The sequence below is a fragment of the Sinocyclocheilus rhinocerous genome, unplaced genomic scaffold, assembly GCF_001515625.1.
Source record: "Sinocyclocheilus rhinocerous isolate Xijiao unplaced genomic scaffold, SAMN03320098_v1.1 scaffold792, whole genome shotgun sequence".
NCBI classification, from domain to species: domain Eukaryota; kingdom Metazoa; phylum Chordata; class Actinopteri; order Cypriniformes; family Cyprinidae; genus Sinocyclocheilus; species Sinocyclocheilus rhinocerous.
This window is the reverse complement of record NW_015626872.1, coordinates 944,357-969,257: the sequence shown is the minus strand read 5'-3', so window position 1 is coordinate 969,257 and position 24,901 is coordinate 944,357. Positions and strand designations below refer to the sequence as shown.

General features: G+C 34.5%; 1 protein-coding gene across 1 annotated transcript in view; it reads left to right on the top strand.

Annotated features, from left to right (window-relative positions):
* Positions 1-24,901, top strand: part of LOC107720215 (uncharacterized) — a 63,937-nt gene that overhangs the window by 4,565 nt on the left and 34,471 nt on the right. Inside the window, exons 7-29 of the mRNA XM_016527853.1 lie at positions 96-517; positions 602-733; positions 830-1,027; positions 1,152-1,292; positions 2,609-2,869; positions 5,216-5,399; positions 6,627-6,793; positions 6,870-6,998; positions 7,711-7,886; positions 8,886-9,055; positions 10,491-10,777; positions 10,937-10,942; positions 13,827-14,027; positions 14,738-14,858; positions 15,487-15,670; positions 15,746-15,893; positions 17,304-17,478; positions 18,572-18,749; positions 19,503-19,629; positions 20,362-20,481; positions 23,312-23,453; positions 24,107-24,219; positions 24,430-24,583. Coding sequence (XP_016383339.1) covers positions 96-517; positions 602-733; positions 830-1,027; positions 1,152-1,292; positions 2,609-2,869; positions 5,216-5,399; positions 6,627-6,793; positions 6,870-6,998; positions 7,711-7,886; positions 8,886-9,055; positions 10,491-10,777; positions 10,937-10,942; positions 13,827-14,027; positions 14,738-14,858; positions 15,487-15,670; positions 15,746-15,893; positions 17,304-17,478; positions 18,572-18,749; positions 19,503-19,629; positions 20,362-20,481; positions 23,312-23,453; positions 24,107-24,219; positions 24,430-24,583 — 3,936 coding nt within the window. The remainder of the gene's footprint in view (positions 1-95; positions 518-601; positions 734-829; positions 1,028-1,151; positions 1,293-2,608; positions 2,870-5,215; positions 5,400-6,626; positions 6,794-6,869; positions 6,999-7,710; positions 7,887-8,885; positions 9,056-10,490; positions 10,778-10,936; positions 10,943-13,826; positions 14,028-14,737; positions 14,859-15,486; positions 15,671-15,745; positions 15,894-17,303; positions 17,479-18,571; positions 18,750-19,502; positions 19,630-20,361; positions 20,482-23,311; positions 23,454-24,106; positions 24,220-24,429; positions 24,584-24,901) is intronic.

Below are 24,901 nucleotides of genomic sequence, written 5' to 3'. Positions count from 1 at the left end.
AAGAGAATATCCTTTTTTTGTTTTTAAAGTTAATACATTATTCCATGTTCTTAAATCTTAAAAAAAAAAACACCTTATCCACTTTATTCTTGTAGCAGCACAAAAGAAGATTGTTGAGGAAGTAAAGAAGGTTCAGCCCATGCCCGTTGCGGTAAATGAACAAGTGGTCCGGTCCAAGGCAGGATCCCCTTTGCTTCGGTTTCAAAGTTTAACCGTCCCACCCATGGAAACCCCTAGTAATCTGTCCACTAGTGACTTCCCAGTTCTTGGTACTATGCTGTCCAAAGCTGGGGAGAAGAAGTTGAAGGAGGGAAGGGGGCCTGTCTTCAATGAGTCCTACTACAGCCAAGTGAGAGAGGTCCATGGTGCTAACATGAGGGCAGCAGAAGCCTTGCTGGAAGATGAAGACAATGTTGGGAGACGGAGAAAGGCCATGAGCTCAAAGGATGTGAACTGTTTGGTAGAGGACGTCATGAGAGCCCTTGCAGCCGAAGGAGAGCTTGTCACCATCGAGAGGGTCTGTGTCTTGTAAAATAACAAACCAGAACAATTTTTTGCTCATCACAATGTCAAAATATCTAAATTTTGTGTTATTGTGAAGGTGGTCAGCAGAGTTTGTTCACTTCTACAAGTGTCCAACTTGTTGAAAGATATGAATATTGACGCTCGTCGGCATCTGCCTGCAGTGCAGGAACTTCAGCGCAGCATCAAGGAGATCAATATGTATATTGAGGTACATGGTCTCGAACAACCTCCTGGTGTAGGTTTATGATCTGATTGACAGGTTTGAAATGGTGTCTTCACAAACTTGTGTTTCTTTCTAAATCAGTCAGTGGAAGCGGTTTCCTCTATATGCACGATTTACGAATTGGGACAGGCTTTGGCCAACCTGAAGAACAAGAAACGCTTTGAAGAACTCCATCTGGGCCCTCTCTGCAAGATCCCTCTTATTCACCGAATGTTCAGAATAGATGCAAATACTAAAGATGATGATGTACATCAGATTGCGACAGTGGATATTCTTAGGGTGAGTCTGGTTGGGACTGGCTGCGTATTTGACCATCCTGCAACATACCCGAGAGGAGGAGTACATCCACTTTGACATGACTCACTCTCACTCATTGAACGTTATGGTTTTCTGCTTGTTTTAGAGTCTCCGAATGTTCAGGAGAAAAAGCAAGACGCCTAGAGTTGACCTTGCTGACTTCCTGAAGCACCTTGCAGACCAGTACAGCTGTGAGTCACCGTATGAACTTGGCATCAGAATCCAGAGTCTTGGGTTGCCTATTTCGGTAAGATTTGTTGTTACCACCCCTCTTTCAGAAGTGTATGATTCAGTATTGAAGGTTCGGTCCTCAAAGCACTGAAAATACACCCTTAAACATTTTCCCAAAACTCTGGAAGATGGAGATGTGACCAATGACCTTATTGGTTACCAATGGTCAAGGGTAGCCAACCCTGCTCCTGAAGGGCTACCATCCTACAGAGTTTAGCTCCAAATTTAATCAAATACCTGAACCAGCTAATCAAGGTGGATTACTTGAACATTACAGGCAGGTGAGTTGGAGCAGGGTTATATCTGAAGTCTGCAGGAAGGTAGGCCTTCAGGAACAGAATTGGCTCCCCCTGCTCTAGGGAAAATCACACAACTTTGCTCGACACTCTTACCCCTTTTTCACTGACATGGTTCACGTTCCTGTGCCAATCCTGGCTCTCAGCCAGTTCTCAGCTGGGTGCACTGGAGCCTACTGAGAACCGTCCACGAGGTTCCACAGACTTAAGAAATAGGCAGTGACGTAACTGGTTTCGTTGCTATGTGTTTTTTACGTCTGTGTGTTGCAGGTCAGTGTTCAAGTACACAGTCCAAAACAATTTTATTGTTTTGTCCACTTGTCTTCCACATTTGTTGGGTTCTTTTTTTTGGTGCTTGTAGTCCTATGTGGAAGACAGGAAAGTGGGTGGTGGGGTGGGGGGCTTGGGATCGGGATAGGTCCCCAAACCAGGACTCAAACTTGGGACGCCCGAAGCGCAGTGGCACTATATGTCAGCGCACTGCCCACGAGACAATAGGCGCCAGTTTGCTAGGTTGTCCGATTGAAACCAGCATTAGACATTACTTTTTTCCTTTTGTGAGCTCTCTAAACAGTGCACGTTTCCTCCAACTGACATTTTGCATGTTTTTACGATGTTCTCCCTAGAGATGTTAGCACAACAATTAGGAAATCACAAATTATTCACAAATGTGCTGCTTTTCTCTGCCCCCTTCCCCCTACATCACTAGTTCTGGGGTTCCAGTCCATCAAGTTTTTAGGGCTGAAGTTAAATCGATCTTTCCGGCCCAGAACTTTCTTTTCTGCAGTGGAAATAGACACTGGCCAGGAACCAGAACCATGTATGTGGAAAAGGGGTACCGAACCGTGATGAGCAAAGTGATACAAACCATAAAAAGCTCAAGTGCTGTTGAATTAAATGCCATGGAATGAGCAACCGATCAATTTTGAGGACCAGAACTAACTGCTTTATAATGCCATGCATGCTAAATCCAGCAACCATATTAAACATACTTTACTGCATTGTTCTCTTGTTTTTCCACATATTGTGTTCTTAGACGTTGAATAAGGCATCTGCTGCTGAGTTTTGCCACATGGACACAGCCAGAGAAGCCATTCAGAAGGAGATTCAGGAGGAGGTGGATGCCAAAATGTTTAAGATCAAGAAGAGCCTGCTGGATCCAGCCCAAGGACCTGTGATCTTCTCCCAGATTGGCAACTCTGAGCTGAGGAAAAAATATGTAAATATGACCGCCACGGATGCAGTCATGGAAGTCTTCATCAATTCTGAAAGTGTCTTCAATAAGAGTATGACAAAGGTAAGCAACTTAGAGGCAATGTCGGGAGGATCCTTATCTAGTCTGTTCAAAACAAGCTCACCCATTTTAAGAGTTTGCAGACTGGTTTTTCTTGTGGTTTGATGTGTTTTAATCGCAATGGAAACGCCTACGTGACTGCTTTTCATGGGTGGCTACTTGCTTAGTATGATCAATAGTAATAGAAATGTTTTTTTTTTTAGTAGCAGTGCTTGGAAATCATCTCTTATTACTACTGATCATACTTTAGGGCTAGACGTTTTTTCAAAACAGTGTTGTAGTACTTTAGACTAGACAAACCAAACTTTAGTCTGAGTTTCAGTAAAGACAGTACAAGTCTTAAGGTCTAACTGATTCATAGTGTAAATATGCTTTCCATTGTGGTAATTAAAGACCGGTTTTGCATCAGTGTCATGTGAAACTTACGATACCACTGAGCAGAGTCTAAGTCAAGATGACTTGATGAAAAGACAACGAACATGAAAGTAGGTTTTGGATTTGAACTCGAGACGGACTCGAGATTGAGTACTACAACACTGATGACTAACCTGGGCTGCGTTTCTCAAAAGCCTTGTAAGCCAAGTTGATCGTAGAGACCATTGGTTCTCTACTTGGGGTTATGATGCTTTTGGGAAACGCAGCCCTGAGTAGTAAACATGCAGGTGCAAAGCTACAAAAATTGCAACCACCCTAAGATATAGATTTGCATAGGCAAACACAAAGCAGTTTTGGTGCATTTAGTTTAGAAGAGCTTTTATGTCATGAGTGTGCTGATGATGCTAAATAACCTTCCCTTGCTGGACATGAGCATTTCTCTTTCTAAAACAAGGTTGGGTGCCCATTTATAATTATCCCTAATGAGATTCTTAAAGGGATAGTTCACCCCAAAAGTAAAGTTCTTGTGATGTCCACCAGAGTGTGTTTTACCATGTTTTTTTTTTTCAGTTGTTTTCAATTGGCGCTCGTCACTGTCCCCTTTTATCCAGCTGTCCAATTACAGTAGGAGAAAAACGGGACAAATATCACACCAACCAACCGTCACTTGTAAAACTAATGAACTGCAATGGAGGAGAAGTTAATATTGCTTGTTTCCAATTATTAATGTCTGTACCAGATGAAATCCCGGACTACCACCAATATTGATATGAAAAAGAAACATTGCTTTCGCCATGCATCTGTCACATTACATCCGATATTCTTTTTCATAGCGATCTTATCATTCAGCTGGCTGAAAATGCTTTGGTGGAAACGCAACCTTGCTCTTTCTCATGTTGTTCTAAACCCATATTAAATACATTTGACTTCATAACACAAAAGGAGAATTTTTCACTTGGTCTTTGCAATTACTGGAACTGGGACTAAAGCTTTCTGTAGCTTTCGAGCTTCAAAAAGTGTGTGAATGATGATAGGATTTATATTTTTGGGTGAACTGTTCCTTTAAATAGTGTCTCTCTTATTTCATGCTACGTTCTTGGTAATTGCAGTGGTAATTCCTTCTAGCTGTTTAAGGATGTAAACGGGTGGCAGATGAGAGTAGGAGAGGGATCATCCGCTCTCTTTATTAATGAGATGTCATGGTCATCATCTGCTAATCTCACCCAGAAATGTGTCTCCCAATACTTGCATCATTAGTCCTTATGTTGCTCCTGCACTCAATGTTTTCACTGACCTTTCCTTCTTTATTCACTTTGAGGGATTAGCATGTGATTGGGTCATTTCTGGTGGTGCACGTCCATGAATATAATCATGCCACTTCTGCTCTGGTTTGATGAATTGAATCCGACTGAGAATATTGAATGAATGTTCATAATTTATTCATTTTCAACGGTTCTTTCATAACTGTTCTGGAAGCAACTGATTGTGTTTTTTTTTGCGCCCTCAGACTATTCAGACGTTCCTGTTATGTGTAAAAGTGTCTCTCTTATTTCATGCTACGTTCTTGGTAATTGCAGTGGTAATTCCTTCTAGCTGTTTAAGGATGTAAACGGGTGGCAGATGAGAGTAGGAGAGGGATCATCCGCTCTCTTTATTAATGAGATGTCATGGTCATCATCTGCTAATCTCACCCAGAAATGTGTCTCCCAATACTTGCATCATTAGTCCTTATGTTGCTCCTGCACTCAATGTTTTCACTGACCTTTCCTTCTTTATTCACTTTGAGGGATTAGCATGTGATTGGGTCATTTCTGGTGGTGCACGTCCATGAATATAATCATGCCACTTCTGCTCTGGTTTGATGAATTGAATCCGACTGAGAATATTGAATGAATGTTCATAATTTATTCATTTTCAACGGTTCTTTCATAACTGTTCTGGAAGCAACTGATTGTGCTTTTTTTGTGCCCTCAGACTATTCAGACGTTCCTGTTATGTGTAAACAGAGACAGGCTCGCTAGAGCCTTATTCCAGCTTGCTATATGCTGTGGCTCCTTGGACGCCCCTCAGGACCTGGTAGCTAAAGAAAAACCACAGAAAAAAGCAGAGGCAAAGAAAACTACAGAAGAGAGAGCCATAGAGATGCTCCCTACTGAAGGTGTCCACTTTTTAACTTCATTAGTTTTCTGAATCTCCCCTTTTAGTTTTAGCACCATCCACAGTATGACCCCAAAAGGACAGTATGATGACATTTACAGACAAAAATCGCAAGTGATTTTTCTAATTTCTGGAAAGCCTATTAAAATATATAAATTAATACATTATAATGTATTAATTTATGTATTTGAATATAATTTATACATGGACTTTATGCTCTAAAAAAATTAATTATTTTATTTCAATTTTTTTTATATTTAACATAGCTTTTAGTTAAAATAATAACTTTCCATGGACCTTTTGTTCTAAAACTGAATATTATTAAAAATATTTAAGAACAAAAGGTCCATAGAAAGTTATTTAAATTATAAGCAATGTTATAAAATAAATTAAAATAACATTATAAAATAATTAGATTTTTTTAAGAACAAAAACTCCATATAGAAATAGTTTTAACTAAGAAAAAATATTAAATATGAAACAAAATTCAAATCACAAATTACTATTATTAAATGTAATTTTTTTTACAAAAAAAAAGGTTAATGGAGAGATGATTTTAACCAGTAAAAGTGTTAAATATAAAAATAAAAATATAAAGTTAAAATTATTAAAATGAGCGTTTTTTTTTTTTTTTGGATGAACAAAATGTCAATATAGAGATATTGATACTAGGGCTATCAATGTAACTTGCTCATTTTTTAATTTTGAATTTATTTAAAAAATTTAAATGCAATTACATTTTTAATGTATTTGTACATTTTATTTTTTTAAATTTGTTAAATGAATGCATTTAATCTGTCACATGAATAGAATTTTTTGTACTAATACTGAATAGAATACATGAATAGAAATTTTTGTAATAATGTAGGGTTTTTTGCCTTTTTTTTTTGGTGGGCTTTTCTTGGCAGTTTTTGTTGATATATATGATTTAATTACAGTTAATGTGATGAATTAATCAGCATATTCTAAAAAATATTGCAATACAATTTTAATCAATTGATAGTCAATTTAAAATTTGTCACACTCTTTGAATTTTATTGTGATAAGTTGCTTGCAGTTGCTTTGTTCTTGATGTAAATCTGTCTTTTTTCCTATTGCGATGTAGTTTTACTATATCTAAAGTATCCATGTTTGTTCAAATTTCCACACTTAAATCCATATACATTATTGCCTGTTGTGTAAAATTTAATCTCTGAGCTGTTCTCATGTGGTGATTTTTTTTGCGTAGCTGACGTGAAGAGCTATTTTCAAGAGTGTGTCACTCATTTCAAGAGCACACCTACTCTGGCCCACCTTCGCACTCTGGAAAAGAGGATTGCAGAGAAATTCAAGTTTAAAAACTTCAGCCAGCTGCAGCAAGGAACCTTCCTTGATTTCATTTTCAACAACAAAAAGGTGTGCGTTTCTACTTGTGTGAGGTTTCTCATGGCGCGTGTCTGTTATAGCATAACTTGTTTTGGTCTTGGCGCAGGTCCTGCAGGAGGCAGCAGGGGGCGCCGTCTCCATCGACAGCCAGGATCCAGGAATGAACGGCTTCAGACCTTGCAGACAAGATGTGTTTGAGTTCATCAAGCAGTGCGGGGAGGGAGATGACAGCAGAGTGAGTTTTGAGGTTTTTTTTGTCATGTAAACGTCAGATTAACTGTAGTAATATTTCCAGATGAGCACTTACTGGACTGAAGCAGCTCAGCTTCACTTGATTCTCCATCAATTATTTTTGTAGAAATATCTCAGATCTGATCATCAGGATCTTTTGAGGAGCGTTTGTTTCCAGAAGCTTTACTTTCACTGTTCCTCAGCGGAGGAATGATCTTCACAAGCCTCCAGAACATCTCACATCTTCTGAGGAGCGTTTATTTCTTCATCTCGCAATCATCACTGGATTGCATTGCATTATATGTTTGGATCATTTAAATTTAAAAACATATTAATGGAGATATATAGAGTACTGACTGATTTATATCATTTTAAGTATCTGCTATACTGTTATGAAGATCTCATTGATTCACAAGCATCAGAATTTCATCATATAAATATAAGCATCTTCACCAAATTGCATATTTTTGCTCATTTTGAATAAAGTTGAGCTGTTTTTCTCAGTAAATCAGACTAAACAAATCATCAAACACAAATGCAAACTTAATTTTTTTTTTAGATTTTGTGTAAAGGTTCAATAAACTGTTCCATCTAAAGAAAAATGGATTGTGATTTCATATGTCAGGCTTTACAGGGTTAAACGGGTTAATTGCAGCAAAAGTACAGTTACAGTACATATGGGAATGAAACATGTCTGTGTTTTTGTTCTGGATCAGCTGCCGTTCATTGAAGCCGCTCTGAGGAATCATTACCGGATCAGGGATAGCCGAGAGCTCGGTCACGGGCCCCTCAGTTTTCTTGTCAATTGCACGCAGAAGCAAAAGGAACTAAGCGGAGACGCTGTCACTAGTGTGGTACGCTATGAGTGTCCTCTGCTGCCCATGGGTTCAGGGTAAGACCGTTCAAATCTCTACTTTTCATCAAGTCCTCAGCTGTCTCTCTGCACAACTCTGTGAGCTGTAAATAGACGGCTGTAAAACTAGTTCAGAGCAAAGCCCGGTTTCCTGGGTTTAGTTGGTGATTTTTCTCCCACCCCCAGCCAAATTACCTACTGTTTTTTTACAAACACCAATGTCACGTGGTAATTTAATTGCTGCCCAAATCCACACCTCTGAGTTTACAAGAAGAAATCGATTCAAAATTCACTGTTTAAATCCTTTTTTGACTACCGCCGGACACTGTACGGTAACTGTTGCACTTCACTGTAATTTGCTTGCATGATTTAAAAAAAAAAAAATTTTTTTTTGGGGGGGTGGCTGTTTTTCCTTCTGGACAAAATGTTAAATATAAAAATAAATGAAAAATTTTAATACTTTAAAAATAAAACTAGTATAACAATTTACAATATTTTATTTAAGAACAAAAGGTCCATAGAGAAGAAGTATTGTTTTAATAAGGGCTATCAATATAACATGTTAATTTAGTATGTTTTATTTAAAAGAAAAAGCTGTGTGTTCAAAAATTTAATGCATTTAATCTACCACCTAAATAGAAACCTTTTGCAGAGAAATGTCGTATATATTATTTCTAAGCTTTTGATATGTGATTTAATTGCAGTCAATGTGATTAGTTAATCGGCATATTATGAGAAATTTACAAGAAACGTCTTTCAAAAACATGTCTTTTATAAGCGTCTTACCGAGCCCAACCATTGAACAGTACTGTATATGTGTATATAGCATTTAGTGTGTGTGTATATAGCATATAAAGATAAATTAAAATCTAAATATTTAAAAAATAAAATGAAATCTAATAATTAAATTACTTTTTTTTTTTTTTTTACAAAAATTCTGTCTCGTATCTAAACCTTTGTTTGGAAGTGTAGCTGGAGAAATTATTAACATGCATGTTGTTTGGCTGGAGACTCATGATTGTGTGTGTTTGATCTCAGGGAGTGTGTGGTGGATTCCGTGGGTTTGCTGGGCGAGGTGAGCCGTGATCAGGCACGGGCGAGTTTGCTGTCGGCTCCTCTGCTGCAGGATCTGGAGGAATGGAGTCAGTGGCAGCTGGTGTTTCAGCCCAACCACGGCCCTCTCAAAGACTTCATCGACAAGTACTGTGGTGCGTCACCTCGCCAGAAGCGTGTTTCATAAAGAAATAAATGAACATTCAAACTGTGATCTAGGGGTGTGCAATGCTCCTATGATGTTTTAACTGTGTGGAAGCTGACATTATGGTGTCAAAAAGCAATCAAAAATACACCATGATATAGTGGACATTTTCACTGTGTGACTAGAAGGACATCACAATTCAATACACGGGAATTTTCTTATATTTCCATGCGATATAGTTAAGCAATATCACACGAGGAAAGAGTGCTGTAAGTATTGATTTTATACAACAGTTCAATAAACAAGAAGCTCATTGTGTGTTAGATTTTAGACACGATATATATTTTTTTTTCGCCAAAGAAAATATTTCCAAACAAAGTCACAACAGAACTGCTGTGTGTCTCTGAGCAACACACAGCGGGGTTACGTTCCCAACTCAATGATCCATTCATAAAGACGGTCACTGAAGGAATCAGCCACTTAAACAAATGGTTTGAGTGAATGATGCAATGGCTCACTCATTAATACAGTGATTTGCAACCACCTGCTGGCGGTTTTTTGTTCATATTTAAAGTATCGTTTCCTATTAAAATAATTATTTCATGTATTTCAATATTCAAAATATTATTTTTAAAACATTAATCGAATAGCATTATTTATGCAGTTGTAATTGCAATACTAAATGCTGCTTTAGATCACTTCCGCAGTGCAACAATGGATTTTGTCGAGACTGATTTAATTATAGTTTCCTATTAAGCTACTCAGGGTTATTATACTAAAACACCATTAAAAAAATTATTTACTTGAAATAAAATTATGAAAAATTATTTATGAAAAAAAAACTTAAACTAATTTATGTTAGTAAGTTACATTTTCTGTAAGGAAATATTTCTTATTTTGTTTACCTCGATGTTCTAAATAACTAAAACTGAAATGTAAATAAAAATGAGTAAAAACTATATAGACATAAAAAAACAAATAAAAACGATAAACATGACAAAATTGAAATTGAAAGCAACATATAAAAATAAAAACTAATTCAGAATAATAACAAAACCTGTAGTATTATCTCAGTGATACTAAAATAACACAGATTCTAATTGAATTTATTGATTAGATATAAGAATTTGATACAAAATATGATTAATCTAATAAAATTAGAAACAATTGCCCATATAAACGTAAAAATGCCCATGGAAATTATTTTAAGGTGTCAAATATCGCCATGTAAAGTAAAAAAAAAAAATTATTTAGTTAAACAATTTCTGTCTCTGCTGTGAAATAACCATCGCACAGAATATAAAAAATATATAACAAGCTTGTCCACAACAGGCCTAAACCAGCACAAAAACTGGTTTGCCAGAAAACAAAATGCCAGAAAATATCGGAGATTAATTTTTTTTGCAGAAGACTTCTGATTCTCACTGCAGTCTTCATGTGTGCAGGTAAGACGGAGCTGCTGGCTCTCGAGGTTTCTCCCGGCGTCCTGCTGCGGGTCACCGCTGTCACGGGGGACAAACACTTCTCAGAGGCGACACAGGCTCTGGACCCCATCGGCACCGCCGGACACTTGCTCTCCATTGTGGTGGCTTATGGGATCCCAAACACGCCCACAGCGCTCCTGGCCAATCACATGGAGAGCGCGCTGAATGTAGCAGTCGCACAGGAAGGTAGGAGGTTTTCTTCGTCATGCTTCACTCACTGTCCGTCACACGTTGTCCTGAAACTGTTTGTTTATCTGACTTTGCTCCATCCATAAACACGGATGATACTGCTCCTACAGGGTTTCCATGGCTCCGTAAAAAGTCTTAAATTCAGGCGATTTGTGGGTCTTAAAATGTCTTGATTCGCCATTCCACACATTAAGGCCTAAAGAGCTCTTAAATCAGAGCAGGAAGTCTTAAATTCATAAAGTTATAGTTAAAAAGTTAAACGTTGCATACACTGCAAAAAATAATGTCTTTGTCAGCATTTTTTCTTGCTTTCCAGTACAAATATCTAAACATCAAGATACATTTACTTGAGATGCAAAATGAAGATGTGAAGTCTTGTTTTTGGAAATTGAACATAATTGAGTGTGTTTATCTTAAAAAAAGAACAAAAAATATGAAATATGTGACCCTGGACCACAAAGCCAGTCATAACGATTAGTTTTTTGAAATTGAGAATAAATAAGCTTTCCATTGATGTATGGTTTGTTATATACCCCAGCGACTTAAGACTGCTTTTGTGCTCCAGGGTCACATATATTAGATCTTGTTTTCCCATTGAATTAAGTTGATTTGACTAAGCTGATATTTGTAATACTTTTCTGAGAAAACAAGACTTCTTATGTTATTTTTGATGTCGTCTCGATTTAAGAACCTGCCTTTTTATGTACACTAGTCAACATTTGAAGTGGATCAAAACCTTTTTGAACTTTTTTGATCCACTTCAAATGTTTACTACTATATTTTATGCTAATTTATTTTTATGTTTTTAAGACAAATTGCCATGAATATAATCATTGCTGCTGATATAGCAACAAACAAACAAATAAATAAAAAGATGAATATAAATGAAATATGACTAAGCTGATATTTGTAATACTTTTCTGAGAAAACAAGACTTCTTATGTTATTTTTGATGTCGTCTCGATTTAAGAATAGTGCTGTCAAATTGATTAATCGCATCCAAAATAAAAGTTTGTGTTTACATTCTTAAATGTATAGATGTATGTGTTTATATATACATATAAATATACACAGTACACATGCATATATTATGTAAACACAAACTTTTATTTCAAGTGCGATTCATCGATTTGACAGCACTATTTATGAATAGTTAAGCTGCCTTTTGTGTGTGTGTGTGTGTGTGTGTGTAAAATTAATAAAAAATGGGTAAAGTTGCTAATACAACTCATTTTGTGCTCCCTAGACATTTACATTTTGAGAACCTATTGTGTTCCCTTCAATTTTTTCCTTACATTTTCTTTAGCTGGTCTTAAATAGGTCTTAAATTTGCCTTCATAAAACTTGCAGAAACTCTGGTTTCATCAAATTTAAAGCCATCTTAAGTAGTCTTAAATAGTATAACAAAAGTTATAATTTTCATTTTAAGAGGTCTTATTTTGGGGAACGGAAAAACAAGGTCGATGCGATACAGATATGTGATTATTAAACTTTAAAAAGCTGTGATTCAATTAAACACGTTTCAAACAGGATCGCACTTTCAGAGTAGTTAGCAATCAGTGAATGCCTCACTTATGCCTAACGATTGCTTATGATGCACCTTTGAACTGACGATGTTTATGCTATGGTTTTTCTATTATAATATGTTGTAAATGCTTGTAAGATGCATGTTTTACGTCTCATCTTTTTGAGTGAGCAGCTGGAAGTAATAAAACAGACATTTAAAAATAAGAGTCCTGGCATATTTTGGGCTTATTTACGATTAAAAGTCCCTCGTTATGCATTAAATCTTTTTTTCCTGTCTATTACTGGTATTTTGGTTAGACGGTAAACAATATCTGGCATGTAAATCAAGGTAAACTCTCTTTCACATATATTTTCTCTCTGGGTCGCTCTGTCACAGGAAGGAAAGACTAAGAACATTATTTACTTTATGTATATAGATTTTATTGATACTGGCACAGTCATTTTATTGCCTTTCTTTAAACACATTATCGGATGAGTAAAATGCAATATTGATGGATCTCTAATTTGTGTGTATTGAGATATGCGAGCATAAACCAATTTCAATACATAAGTAAATATTGAATAAACATGTCTTGAGTATACCTAGTACTAAATCAAGGAGTTTATTATTGTTTTTATTTTGAGAATAGATATGACCTGGTTGTTTATATAAGATGTCGAATTGGTCACTTAAAACTAACTTATTCATATTTATTGAGAGAAGAGAAACCAGTTTGTGATTTGTGTAAAAATTTCTTGAGTGTAAAACATATTTCAATAGAATGTCCATTTTTGATATTAATGATATTAGACAATGTTTTTATTCAGAAGATATAATAATGGACATTTTAAAAAGGCTTCTCCTGGAATAATTTTAATAATTGTATGTTTTTTTTTTTTTAAATCATACATTTAAATTGAAATATTACACCTAATTGTTATTATTACTATTGCTGTTTTAAGTGTATATTTATAAAATAGGCATGTGTTATATAAATATACATCATTATTTAAAAAATGTTATTATATATTTAAATAAATAAATGAATAAATAATAAAAAAATATATATAATATAGAATTTTATAAAGGGATCGTTATTTATAAATGTCATAATTTACTCATGCTTGTTGGAAGAATTGTTTATTTAGATTTTATTAAGATTATATTAAGATATTTAATTGATTATTAAACCTTAAATAATATATGTAAATATTTATAATGAAACCTAAGTTTCTGTTCCTCTGTTGAAAATCTGTTCCACCAAAGGTGGTGTTAAAAATATTTTTGTTATATATACATGTGTGTGTATATATATATATGTATATGTGGATATAAAAAAAAAAATATATATATATATATATATATGTACACGGTTTTTTTTTTTTTTTAAGAAAAGAACTGAGTAAATATTGATAAGTATTTATTTATAAGCCGATTTTCCTGTCTCATAGTCTCATTTGCTGTCATTAAATTGTTTGTATTTTCATTATATCAGGCCATTATGAACACCCATATTGGCAGAGCACTAATGATGATCTGATTCTGTAGTCCGCATCGGGATGTGTGTTTTATGCTTTGGCGGTTCTGATGACGCTGTGCAGGTGTTTTTGGAGCCGCTGTCTAAAGTGCTTGGTCAGACCAGATCGAAAACACTGCTGCTGGACGCTGCACGTTCACACACGCGCTACCTGAACAAACTGCATCAGATGGGGCTCCTGCTGGGGATCACCGAGTGGAGGAGCCACTTCAACGACAAAGTGCTTCTGCCAGCTCCTCCTCAACTGCCTTCAGAGATCAAGAAGGTTTGGATTCCCTTCTAGTCTGTTTGAGCACAACAGTGTTTCCAACTGGATTTTGAAAGCACCAAAATTGGGCTTAATGATGAGCATTTAAACTTTTGGCACCTTTACAAATGCATGCTTTTAAACATTTCCAAAAGGATACGATATACAGTAACAGTCTTCTCATCTCATTTCAAGAACAAATAATCGAAATAAAACTTATAATGAGAAGTGACAAAGGAGAAGGTTTTCTTTCAGAATAAAAGTTTGATTGTTTACAATGCTTGAAAAATTGAAAATGAAGGCGTCCATAAATATCAATATTGTAATTTTACAGTTACATTAATGTAAAATAAAATATAATATTATTCTTAATAAATACTCCTTTTAAAATAATTTTTACAGTGAGACAATACAGTACTAATATTTCAAATTTAGCTTTTATTAATTTTAATATTTTAATTAGTGGTAAATAATATTATATTGTTATTATTTATTTTTCATAGCCATATATATATATATATATATATATCAATATGGCTATATATATATAATCTCAAACTTTTTGACAAATTGTGCAGCTTTTCAATTGTAATTATTTTTTCCCTGCATCATGCAGACCTAATTTCAAGTCATAAATGATATTCTTCAGACAACGCAGAAGCAATGCAACACAACTATATATGTTCATATTTATAGTTTGTTTATCAAACACCTTGCAATCTGTGCAGTTTGTGGTGGAGGACTCCATGAGTGACATGTCTTCAGTGTTGAGTCAGAATGAGATGGATAATGAGGAGGAAACAGAGCTCAGCACTTCCTCCAGCAGCCCCAGAAGAGACCATCAGCAGGGTGAGACTGCCCACTTTTTGATGTTTTTGTCTTTTCTTGTGCATGATTGTTTTATTACACTTTGACATTCAGTTAATTATAATGTTTGTAGTATTTCATAAATGGTGTGATGAAGTCACATGATAAACCTGGAGCTGTTTAATTCTTAGGTTCAGTAAGAGAATAGAAAGTGGTCATGATTTTGGTGCAAAAAAACAGTAAAATTGAAATAAAATAACAATAAAAATGTTTAAAATGTGTAGAAAAAAATGTCTGAAAACTAACTAAAAGAACAATAAAAAAAGTGATTAAAAATGTATGAAAAAATATGGTATGAATTAAAATAAAACAAAGAAAAATGATAAAGGTGTGTAGAAGAATATGGGTTAAAAATAAAATTAAAAAGCTAAAGTGATAAAAATGTGTAGAAAAGTATGGCTTGAAATAAAACAATAAAAATAGAGATAAAATGATTAGATAAAATGTTTAGAAAATGTTGAAATAAAAATTGTGATAAAAACAGGTAGAAAAATGTAGGATAATGACATGAAAGAACAGAAAATAAATAATGCTAAAATGTGTAAAAAATATGGCTTAAAAATGAAATAAAATAAGCACTGTTTTCTGAAAGCATTGTTTCTTCTTTTAGACAGTGATGGTGATGATGATGATGATGATGAAGAGGAGCAGATGTACGAGCTGGTGTCCGAACACATTGAAGAGACGGACAGCAGTGAGGACGAGGACAGAGTAAACTCAACGACTGCTGATCATCCAGATGAAGAAGTGAACGACGAGCTGGATCAGCACCGAGCCGTCATAGAGGACATCAGGTTCATTCAGCCCTTAGTTTACACACTCTTTCAGAATTTAGCTGGGTGCTAATGCTGTTGCTGCTGATGCTGTAGGAAAACGGAGTTCGGCATCGGCGTGGAGCTGAACGAGGAAGGTCAGAACCTGATGAGGAAGCAGCAGGCGAGACTGGGCCGCAGTCTGGAGCGGCTCTCCACTGAACTCTACAGCAAAGACACACACTTCGTGCTGGAGCTCATTCAGGTCAGCAGCAACCTTTGAAACATTCTTAGCAGATCATTCAAATCTGCAGCTGCCATGTTTAGATAAGAAACAGCTCACAAACAGTCTATTTCTATCATACAATAAGTGATATCACACGAGCAGGGAGAGCAGTATTACACTAGTGATGATTTTGTCCCGAATATCACGAGTTTAAATGTGATTAATACAACAGTTCAGTAAATATGAAGTTGATATTGTGTTCTATTTTAAACACAATATTATGTTTTTGCTCCGTTTTGCAAAGAATATAATTACCTTTAAAGCCATAGCAGAATTGTTGCTAGTCTCCGAGCAAAACAGAGGTGTTTAGTTACAGCAAAGACACACACTTCGTGCTGGAGCTCATTCAGGTCAGCAGCAACCTTTGAAACATTCTTAGCAGATCATTCAAATCTGCAGCTGCCATGTTTAGATAAGAAACAGCTCACAAACAGTCTTTTCAATTACACAGTATTATTTCTGTCTTACAGTCATTCATATTATCACAGAAATACTGTGATGAAAGTTTATGATGTTGATGTCTATGGTAGCGATCAAAATAGAGTAAATCACCTTTTGAACTGGCGCTTTAAGTAATGTTTGTTTCGATTACAGTGTTTCGTCACTAGGTGTCAACAAGTGAAAACATTTATCGCAGAATCATTCATTCAAGAGATTCATTCATAAACGCTGAATCATCCAGTAATGAAACAAGTGATGTATTTGTATGAACAAACAATACTGAGATGTTTCTCAAATTATCTTCTTTTATGTTCCATAGGCCGTTGTGGCCTAAATGTTTGTGTAATAAATTGTATGTTGAATCAAATGAAAGATTTCTTTTTAAAGCTACAGTTTGTAATGTCTACTTGATACTTTCTAATTTAACACAAGAGTTTTTGTTTACAAAATATATATGTGTGTACTGTGTATATTTATTATGTATATAAAAATACACACATAAACAGTATATATTTTGAAAATATTTACATGTATATATTTGCATTTATGTAATTTATATTTATTTATAAATATATTTAAAATATAAACAACATATTTCTCTTAAATATATATGTGTATGTGTGTGTATTTATATATACCTAATAAATATACACAGTACACACATATATATTACGTAAACAAAAACTTTTATTTTGGATGCGACTAATTGCGATTAGTCGTTTGACAGCACTAATATTTATATATTTATATAAATGCCTAATAATTCATTCAAAACAATGAAACACTTTTAAATAGACTGCAGCAATTAATATTTTGTCTCACACATTATTTTGTTTAGTTCAGAGTCGTGGGAGAATCGTGATCTCTATTTGAGACGTAAAAAAATCATGATTCTCAGTTTATCCGGAATCGTGCAGCGCTTACTGAAGCTGATGTTTGTGTGTGCAGAACGCTGATGATAACTGCTATCCTGACGGCCGAGAGCAGCCGGCGCTGGCCTTTGTGGTGGAGAAGGACTGCATCACCATCCTGAACAACGAGTGTGGGTTTGAGGAGAACAACGTCCGTGCTATCTGTGACGTGGGCCGGAGCACCAAAGGAAAACACAAATATGGCTACATCGGTACTTTAATTATGTGCCGTTTTGTTATCCATGTGTGGTTGTGCTAAAATGTCTTGGGAACTATTTTGTCCAAAACCTGTTTCGTTCACATTCCACAAACCACAGTCGAAGTGCGTTTGCGATAGGGCTGCACAAAATATCGAAATAAAATCACAAATGTACAGATTATGATCTGCATATCACGATTTTAATATTTCAAGAAGTTACAAAGTAATAAAAATAACAGAATAGACTGGCACATGACTGTTACTTCAGTGCGTATCAGTGTTATTTTAGTATTAATTATATTATAGTTTTTATTCATATTTTGAATAAGTATTTTTATTTTTTCTAATTTCATTTTCATTTTAAAGTTTTATTTTAGTTAGTTGTTTTTGTACATTTAGTTAAACTAAATGCAAATGAGAAATGTTGTCTTGTCAACTAGCTGAAAACTAGCTTATTATTAATTGTTTATATTTCATTTGTTTCAGTAAAAGTTAAATTTTTTTTAAAAATGTTTTATGGTTTTAGTTTTAGTTATAACTATAATAACCCTGGTGCTTATGCGCCGATGATTGTATTAATTGGCTAAAGATCATGAAGCAATCATGTATGTTGGTCAGTTTTTAAATACATTTATATATCAATTAAATTGCACACTTTAATATCATGTAGCCCCAATTTGTAAACACTGTCCTAATATCAGTGCTGAAAGACTGTTATTATTGTTACCTAAAATGTAAAAAAAAAAAAACTATAAGTGAAATAAAAATTAATAAAAACTATATAGACATTAAAATATATATATATATATATATATATATATATATATATAATTAAATTATAAAATAGTCAAAAACAGTACTATAACTAAAATGGAAATGGAAAATATAAAAGGTAATTCAAAATATTAATGAAAACTATAATAGTATTTTTTTTGTGCTTTATCAGCATGCTAACAGTCTGTCATAGTGATTGATGCATGTATTAATGAAATAAGAGTCCCTCCTTTTGAAATCAGCTCACTGGTCTCAGCTGACCAGAAGAGACCGGTCTAAATGAACAATGTCTGTGGTGTTTTACACCCAACTCTGCACTTTTTGTTATACAGGTCAAAAGGGCATTGGCTTTAAATCAGTTTTTAAAGTCACCGACTGTCCTGAGATCCACTCCAATGGTTTCCACATCCGATTTGACAAGAACAGCGGCCCCATGGGATACATCCTGCCTCACTGGGTCGAGCAGGAGCGGCCAGGGAGCGCTGGCGCCAGAGAGATCGCAGAGCAGAGGTTAAACAAACCCACAAGATTCATAGGCCCGGTTTCACAGACAGGGCTTAGCCTAAGCCAGGATTAGCCCATAGTTCAATTAGGACATTTAAGTAATTTTTATAAACATGCCTTAGAAAAAATGCATTACTGGTGTGCATCTTAAGACAAAACAAAGGCACTGACATGTTTTAAGATCAGTCAGTGCACGTTTCTTTCAGCTGAAACAGCTCAGATTTACATTTTAGTCTAGGACTAGGTTTAAGCCTGGTCTGTGAAACCGAGGGTTAGAGTTCTCACTCTGCCAGAAAATGTGGCTAACACTTTTACTGTCAATATTACATCTACTTTCTCTAGTAATAACTGTAAATTATGCATAATTACTTGCAACTAACCCTAAACCGACCTCCAAATAGTAAGCACATGTAGTTAATTAATATTGCTCAGTACTTAAATGTATAATTGCACTGTAACAAGGACACCATAAAACAGTGCAACTAAAATATATTGAAAATTAGAAAGTTTTTTTTTAATGCATTTATTTGTTTAATTAATTAAATTATTTATTTTTTAAATGTATTTAATATTTATTTAATTTTTAATATTATTAAAATATTTTTATTTTATTTGTATTATTTTATTTAGAAATTTTATTTTATGTTGGCTGTTTTGGTTTGCAACCTGCTTAAAGCTACTAAAGTTCAGACATCACAGTTGCCTTTTTGTTTGCGTCGTTGTTATGAAACGGCTCTTTGGTGTCTATTTTTATTCTAGATGGGCTACAAAGATCCACCTGCCCCTGCGCTCCGAGAGCTACCAGACTAAAAACCTCTTCCATGACGTTCATCCCTCTCTCCTGCTCTTCCTCCATCGCCTTCGCTCCATCATCATCTTCAATGAGGTGAAGACCTGCTTCATGCATCACCACCCAAAAACAACTCCTCCTATTAACCCTAGAAAGCCTGCTGTATTATATTTGAAACTGTTAAAGCTGTCACACACAATCTACTCCATGCCTTCTGTCGTCTGATTGATATTTTAAAGCTTTTTATGAAGTAAAAGCTCTTTTAGTGTAATTGTGCAAACGTCCAGCTTCAGCTGGTGCTTCACGTGTCTTTTCTCTGTCAAATCTTGACTGATTTTTATCAGGTAAACGTCAGAATAACTGTAGTAATATTTCCAGATGAGCACTTACTGGACTGAAGCAGCTCAGCTTCACTTGATTCTCCAATCAGTTTTTAGAAAAATCAGTGCGTCTCAAATCTGGAACATTTATTTGTTCATCCCTCAATCATCATTGGATTGCATTGCATTATGATTTGATCATTTAAATCTCATCTTACTAGACATATTATTGGATATATAGAGTACTGACTGATTTATATAATTTTACCTAAGTATCTGCTATACTATTATAAAGATCTTATTGATTCACAAGCATCAGAATTTAATCATAAATATCAGCATCTGCACCAAATTGCATATTTGTGCTCAATATGAGTCTCTGAATAAAACTGAGCTCAATATATTAGAGCCAAAAAAGCCTGATGCATCAATGATATTTTGTCCATGTTTTGTTTGTATTTTGACTATTATTTCATATGTCAGACTTTACAAGTGCTTTAATCTTCAGGCTGAGAAGCGTTTGGTGTCGATGACGCGCCGTGATCTGAGCCATAACATCCTGGAAGTAGCACACACTGGTGGAGAAGAGCGTTGGCTAGTGATCAAGAGAATGCTTTATCCTAAAAAGGCAAGTGTTGCGCACATTTATGTCGTCATGTATGGGGAAATGCACTAAATCTAAGGGTAGAAGTGAGCCTTGCTTCTGTATTGTTTACCTGCGTCCTTGTCCCAGTTTTACCATCTTTTAATTGGCCTCTGTTCGGTTCTCATGACATGGCGTCTTATAAGACGCTGCTTTAATGTGTTTGGGGACGTTATGCAAGTGTTCTGTGCTTTATATCTCTGGGGAACGAAGTGTTTTTCGCTCTCGTCTCATTCAAACTGATTAGTAAAGTGCAGTTTGTTCCCTTTGTTCTCAGAAGCAGCAGAGATTCACTGCACTTTCTGTCCGTCTCCTTTATGAAATTTATTTTACCTGTAGTTTTAGTACTTTGTTGACTCGAGACATACTTTGTAAGGCACAGAAATGCATTTTAAAGGCTAGTACACACTAAAAAAACTAACTGCAACTGTTGAGATATTTTAAAACGTTGATCAAAAGTGACAGTAAAGACATTAATAATGTTAAAATAGATTTCTATTTCAGTTAAACGCTGTTCTTTTGAACTTTCTATTCATCTGTGAATCCTGACAAGGCCCAATGGAACAGCCCTGCAAACCCCAGCTACATCCCTGGCAGCAAGTCTCGATACTTGCTTTGCAGCAGCACATCTGTTCCTCCAAGACCAAATACATTAACATTGTCATGTACATAACCATGCCAATCCCTCCGAGAGTTGTCATGACAGAAATAAGTTTAACCAAATAATTCAATCAATCAGTGCTGCTCAAAGGTGGCATTTATGTATTTACACAACAGCTGCATAATGTAATTAGCCTGCATAAAGCATATTAATTTACTGTAGTTTTAGTACTTTGTTGACTCGAGACATACTTTGTAAGGCACAGAAATGCATTTTAAAGGCTAGTACACACTAAAAAAACTAACTGCAACTGTTGAGATATTTTAAAACGTTGATCAAAAGTGACAGTAAAGACATTAATAATGTTAAAATAGATTTCTATTTCAGTTAAACGCTGTTCTTTTGAACTTTCTATTCATCTGTGAATCCTGAAAAATAAAATGTGTCATGGTTTTCACAGAAATATTCAACAGCACAACTGTTTTAACATTAATATTAATCAGAAATGTGTCTTGAACAGCGAATGTGCATATTAGAATGATTTCTGAATGTGACACTGTGGACTGGAGTAATGAAGCTGAAAATTCAGCTTTGATCACAGGAATAAATTATGTTTTACTATATATTCACATAGAAAACCGCTATTTTAAATTGTAATAATATTTTACAATTTTTACTGTATTTTTAATCAAATACATGCAGCTGTGGAAAGCAGAAGAGACTTCTTTCAACAAATCTTACAAAAAAAAAAAAAAAAATCTTACAGACCCCAAACTCTTAGTTTTTTTTATTCATTTTTTTTAAATTTATAAATTAGAGGAAATTAATTAAATTTTTCCCTGTTTTATACATGTAAGTTATCTTTGTCGTCCTATAATGATCACTTAATAACCTTAATAACAACCTTGCTAAATGTAATTCAGGAAATCTCTTAATTAATATCTATTTTTTTGTACTCTACATTATAATGATGTGATGCTTAAATTTAGAGATGCTCTTGAAGCACTTAATGATTCATTTTAATAAATATATATATATACAGGTGCATCTCAAAAAATTAGAATATCATGGAAAATTAAAAAACAGGAACTCAATACAGGGTAGGGCTGCAATATTATGACAAAAATCATTATTGTCGATTATTGCTGTTGATATGTTGATTAATTAAATACATAAATGTGTTTGTGGAAAAAGGCACGTCACATTCTCTGCACAGACAAAACAAGCTAAGAACTGTTTATCAATTAGTTAGTTTTTTATGCATTAGAAAACCGAGGCTTCGCATTAGTTATTTTAATAGCATGACAAACAAAACGGTTATTCAAACTGGGAATAAATTATATTCAGAGAGAAGGTTCCAATATAGAAGGTTGATTTTAAATTGTAATAATATTTTACAATTTTTACTGTATTTTTAATCAAATACATGCAGCTGTGGAAAGCAGAAGAGACTTCTTTCAACAAATCTTACAAAAAAAAAAAAAAAAATCTTACAGACCCCAAACTCTTAGTTTTTTTTATTCATTTTTTTTTTATTTATAAATTAGAGGAAATTAATTAAATTTTTCCCTGTTTTATACATGTAAGTTATCTTTGTCGTCCTATAATGATCACTTAATAACCTTAATAACAACCTTGCTAAATGTAATTCAGGAAATCTCTTAATTAATATCTATTTTTTTGTACTCTACATTATAATGATGTGATGCTTAAATTTAGAGATGCTCTTGAAGCACTTAATGATTCATTTTAATAAATATATATATACAGGTGCATCTCAAAAAATTAGAATATCATGGAAAAGTTCTTTATTTTTTGTAATTTAATTCAAAAAGCAAACTTTTTATATTCTAGATTCATTGCACACAAACTGAAATATTTTTCTTTTCAAAGTATTTTTTTAAATTAAGTTACAAAAAATAAAGAACTTTTCCATGATATTCTAATTTTTTGAGATGCACCTGTGTATGTATATATATATATATATATATATATATATATATTTCATCCAAGGCCTAATTTATAAATATTTTTTTATTTTATTTAGCCAAAATAGTATAGTTGCATTCCTATATTATATATAATTATAGAAAAAGTTATATAACAGGATGTTTCAGCATGTTTTTTTTTTAAATCTTGATGTCTCTAGTTTCTACCTTGACATTGACACATGATCGCTGCTTGTCTTCAGCATGTGTCTGTGTTTCTGAGTAGATTAAAGAAGACGTGGAGTCGACAGAATTGGCTCTGGCGTTCCAGCTCAGTGGCTCGTCTCCCTGTGATGTGAAGCCTCAGAAACAGCCCGTCTTTGCCTTTCTTCCACTTCGCAGCTTCGGTTTCCGTTTCATCATCCAAGGTTTGACACGTGCATATGTGCATCACAGTTATCCGTCTACCTGATGTTGTCACGTTTATTGAGTCACATCAGTCACACATTAGGTAATTGCTAAGTTAGTGTAGTTTAACTTGAAGTAATAAAATAACTAAATCAACTAAAACTAATAATCAGTGTTATTTTGGTGTCATTCATATTATTATTATAGTTTTTATCGTATTATGGTTCATATTTTGAATTTTATATATATATATATATATATGTGTGTGTGTGTGTGTGTGTGTGTTTTTTGTCATTTTAATTAGTCATTTCTTTTAATATTTATATAGTTTTTATTAGGTTTAATGTTGAAATGAAGCTGAAATCAAATACATTTGTTTTTATTTTATTTCATTTCATGTTAAATTTGTTAAGTACTTAACATTTATGGTTTTGTCTTTAGTTCTAGTTTTAGATTTTGTTAGGGTTTAGTTAATGATAATAACCCTGACAATAAATAAAAATTAATACAAACTGTTCATATAGACATATAAAAAAAAAACTACTAAAAACGAAACAAAAAAAATAGACGACAACACACACCGAAACTTTAAATTAAATAAAAGTGCAATCAGAAAATACTATGATATATACATACTATGATAACATTGGTCACGCTGTGTTCCCCGTTGTAGGTGATTTTGACATCCCTTCCTCCAGAGAGGATGTGGACAGAGACAGTTCCTGGAACCAGTGGCTTCGCTCTGAGATCCCGCAGCTGTTTGTACACGCCATGGATGTCTTCAATGTAAGAACGGAGTGGAATATGATGTTCCTCCATTAATTTGCATGCATTTGCATTTAAACTCCAGCTTCAGATGAAGGTCAAGGCTCACAGTCTGTTTAAGGAGCTGCTTTTAGCATGAAAAAAGAAAAAAAAATGGCATTGGCTTTCTTTATGCGGCATCCAAATGAAAATTTCTAGCCCTAATGAGCACATGCAATGTCAATCCCACAGCAACACCCAGAGTTCAGCGGGCTCGGCGGCCTCTGTTACTTCATGCAGTTCATCCCTCAACCAAGTGAGATCCTGGACTTCTTCAACCCAGTGGCCAATCAGATCATTCAGCTGCTGAAGGGCAAAGCTTGCCTTCCTGCCAAAGAGGACAGCGGTAGGTACCAGAGTTTCCTTTAAGGCACAATATTTGCCCCTTGGAATTGATTTAATCTGCTTTTTTTTTTACCTTTGTTGGGGTAAAATGTTATAATTACCTTATTAAATGTGTATGCAATGTTTATTTTTTTGTTTTTTTTTGTCAAATACATAGAGTTCTGGCATGAAACTCTAGATGGCGCAGTCTGATAGGTCTAACTCAATCTGACCTAATGACATCATTATCACATGGCACAGCTGATTGGTTCTCTCCTGTATCGGTAGCCAATGAGCTCGCTGCTCAAAATTCAAATATATGACTTGTGCTTGCCGTAGC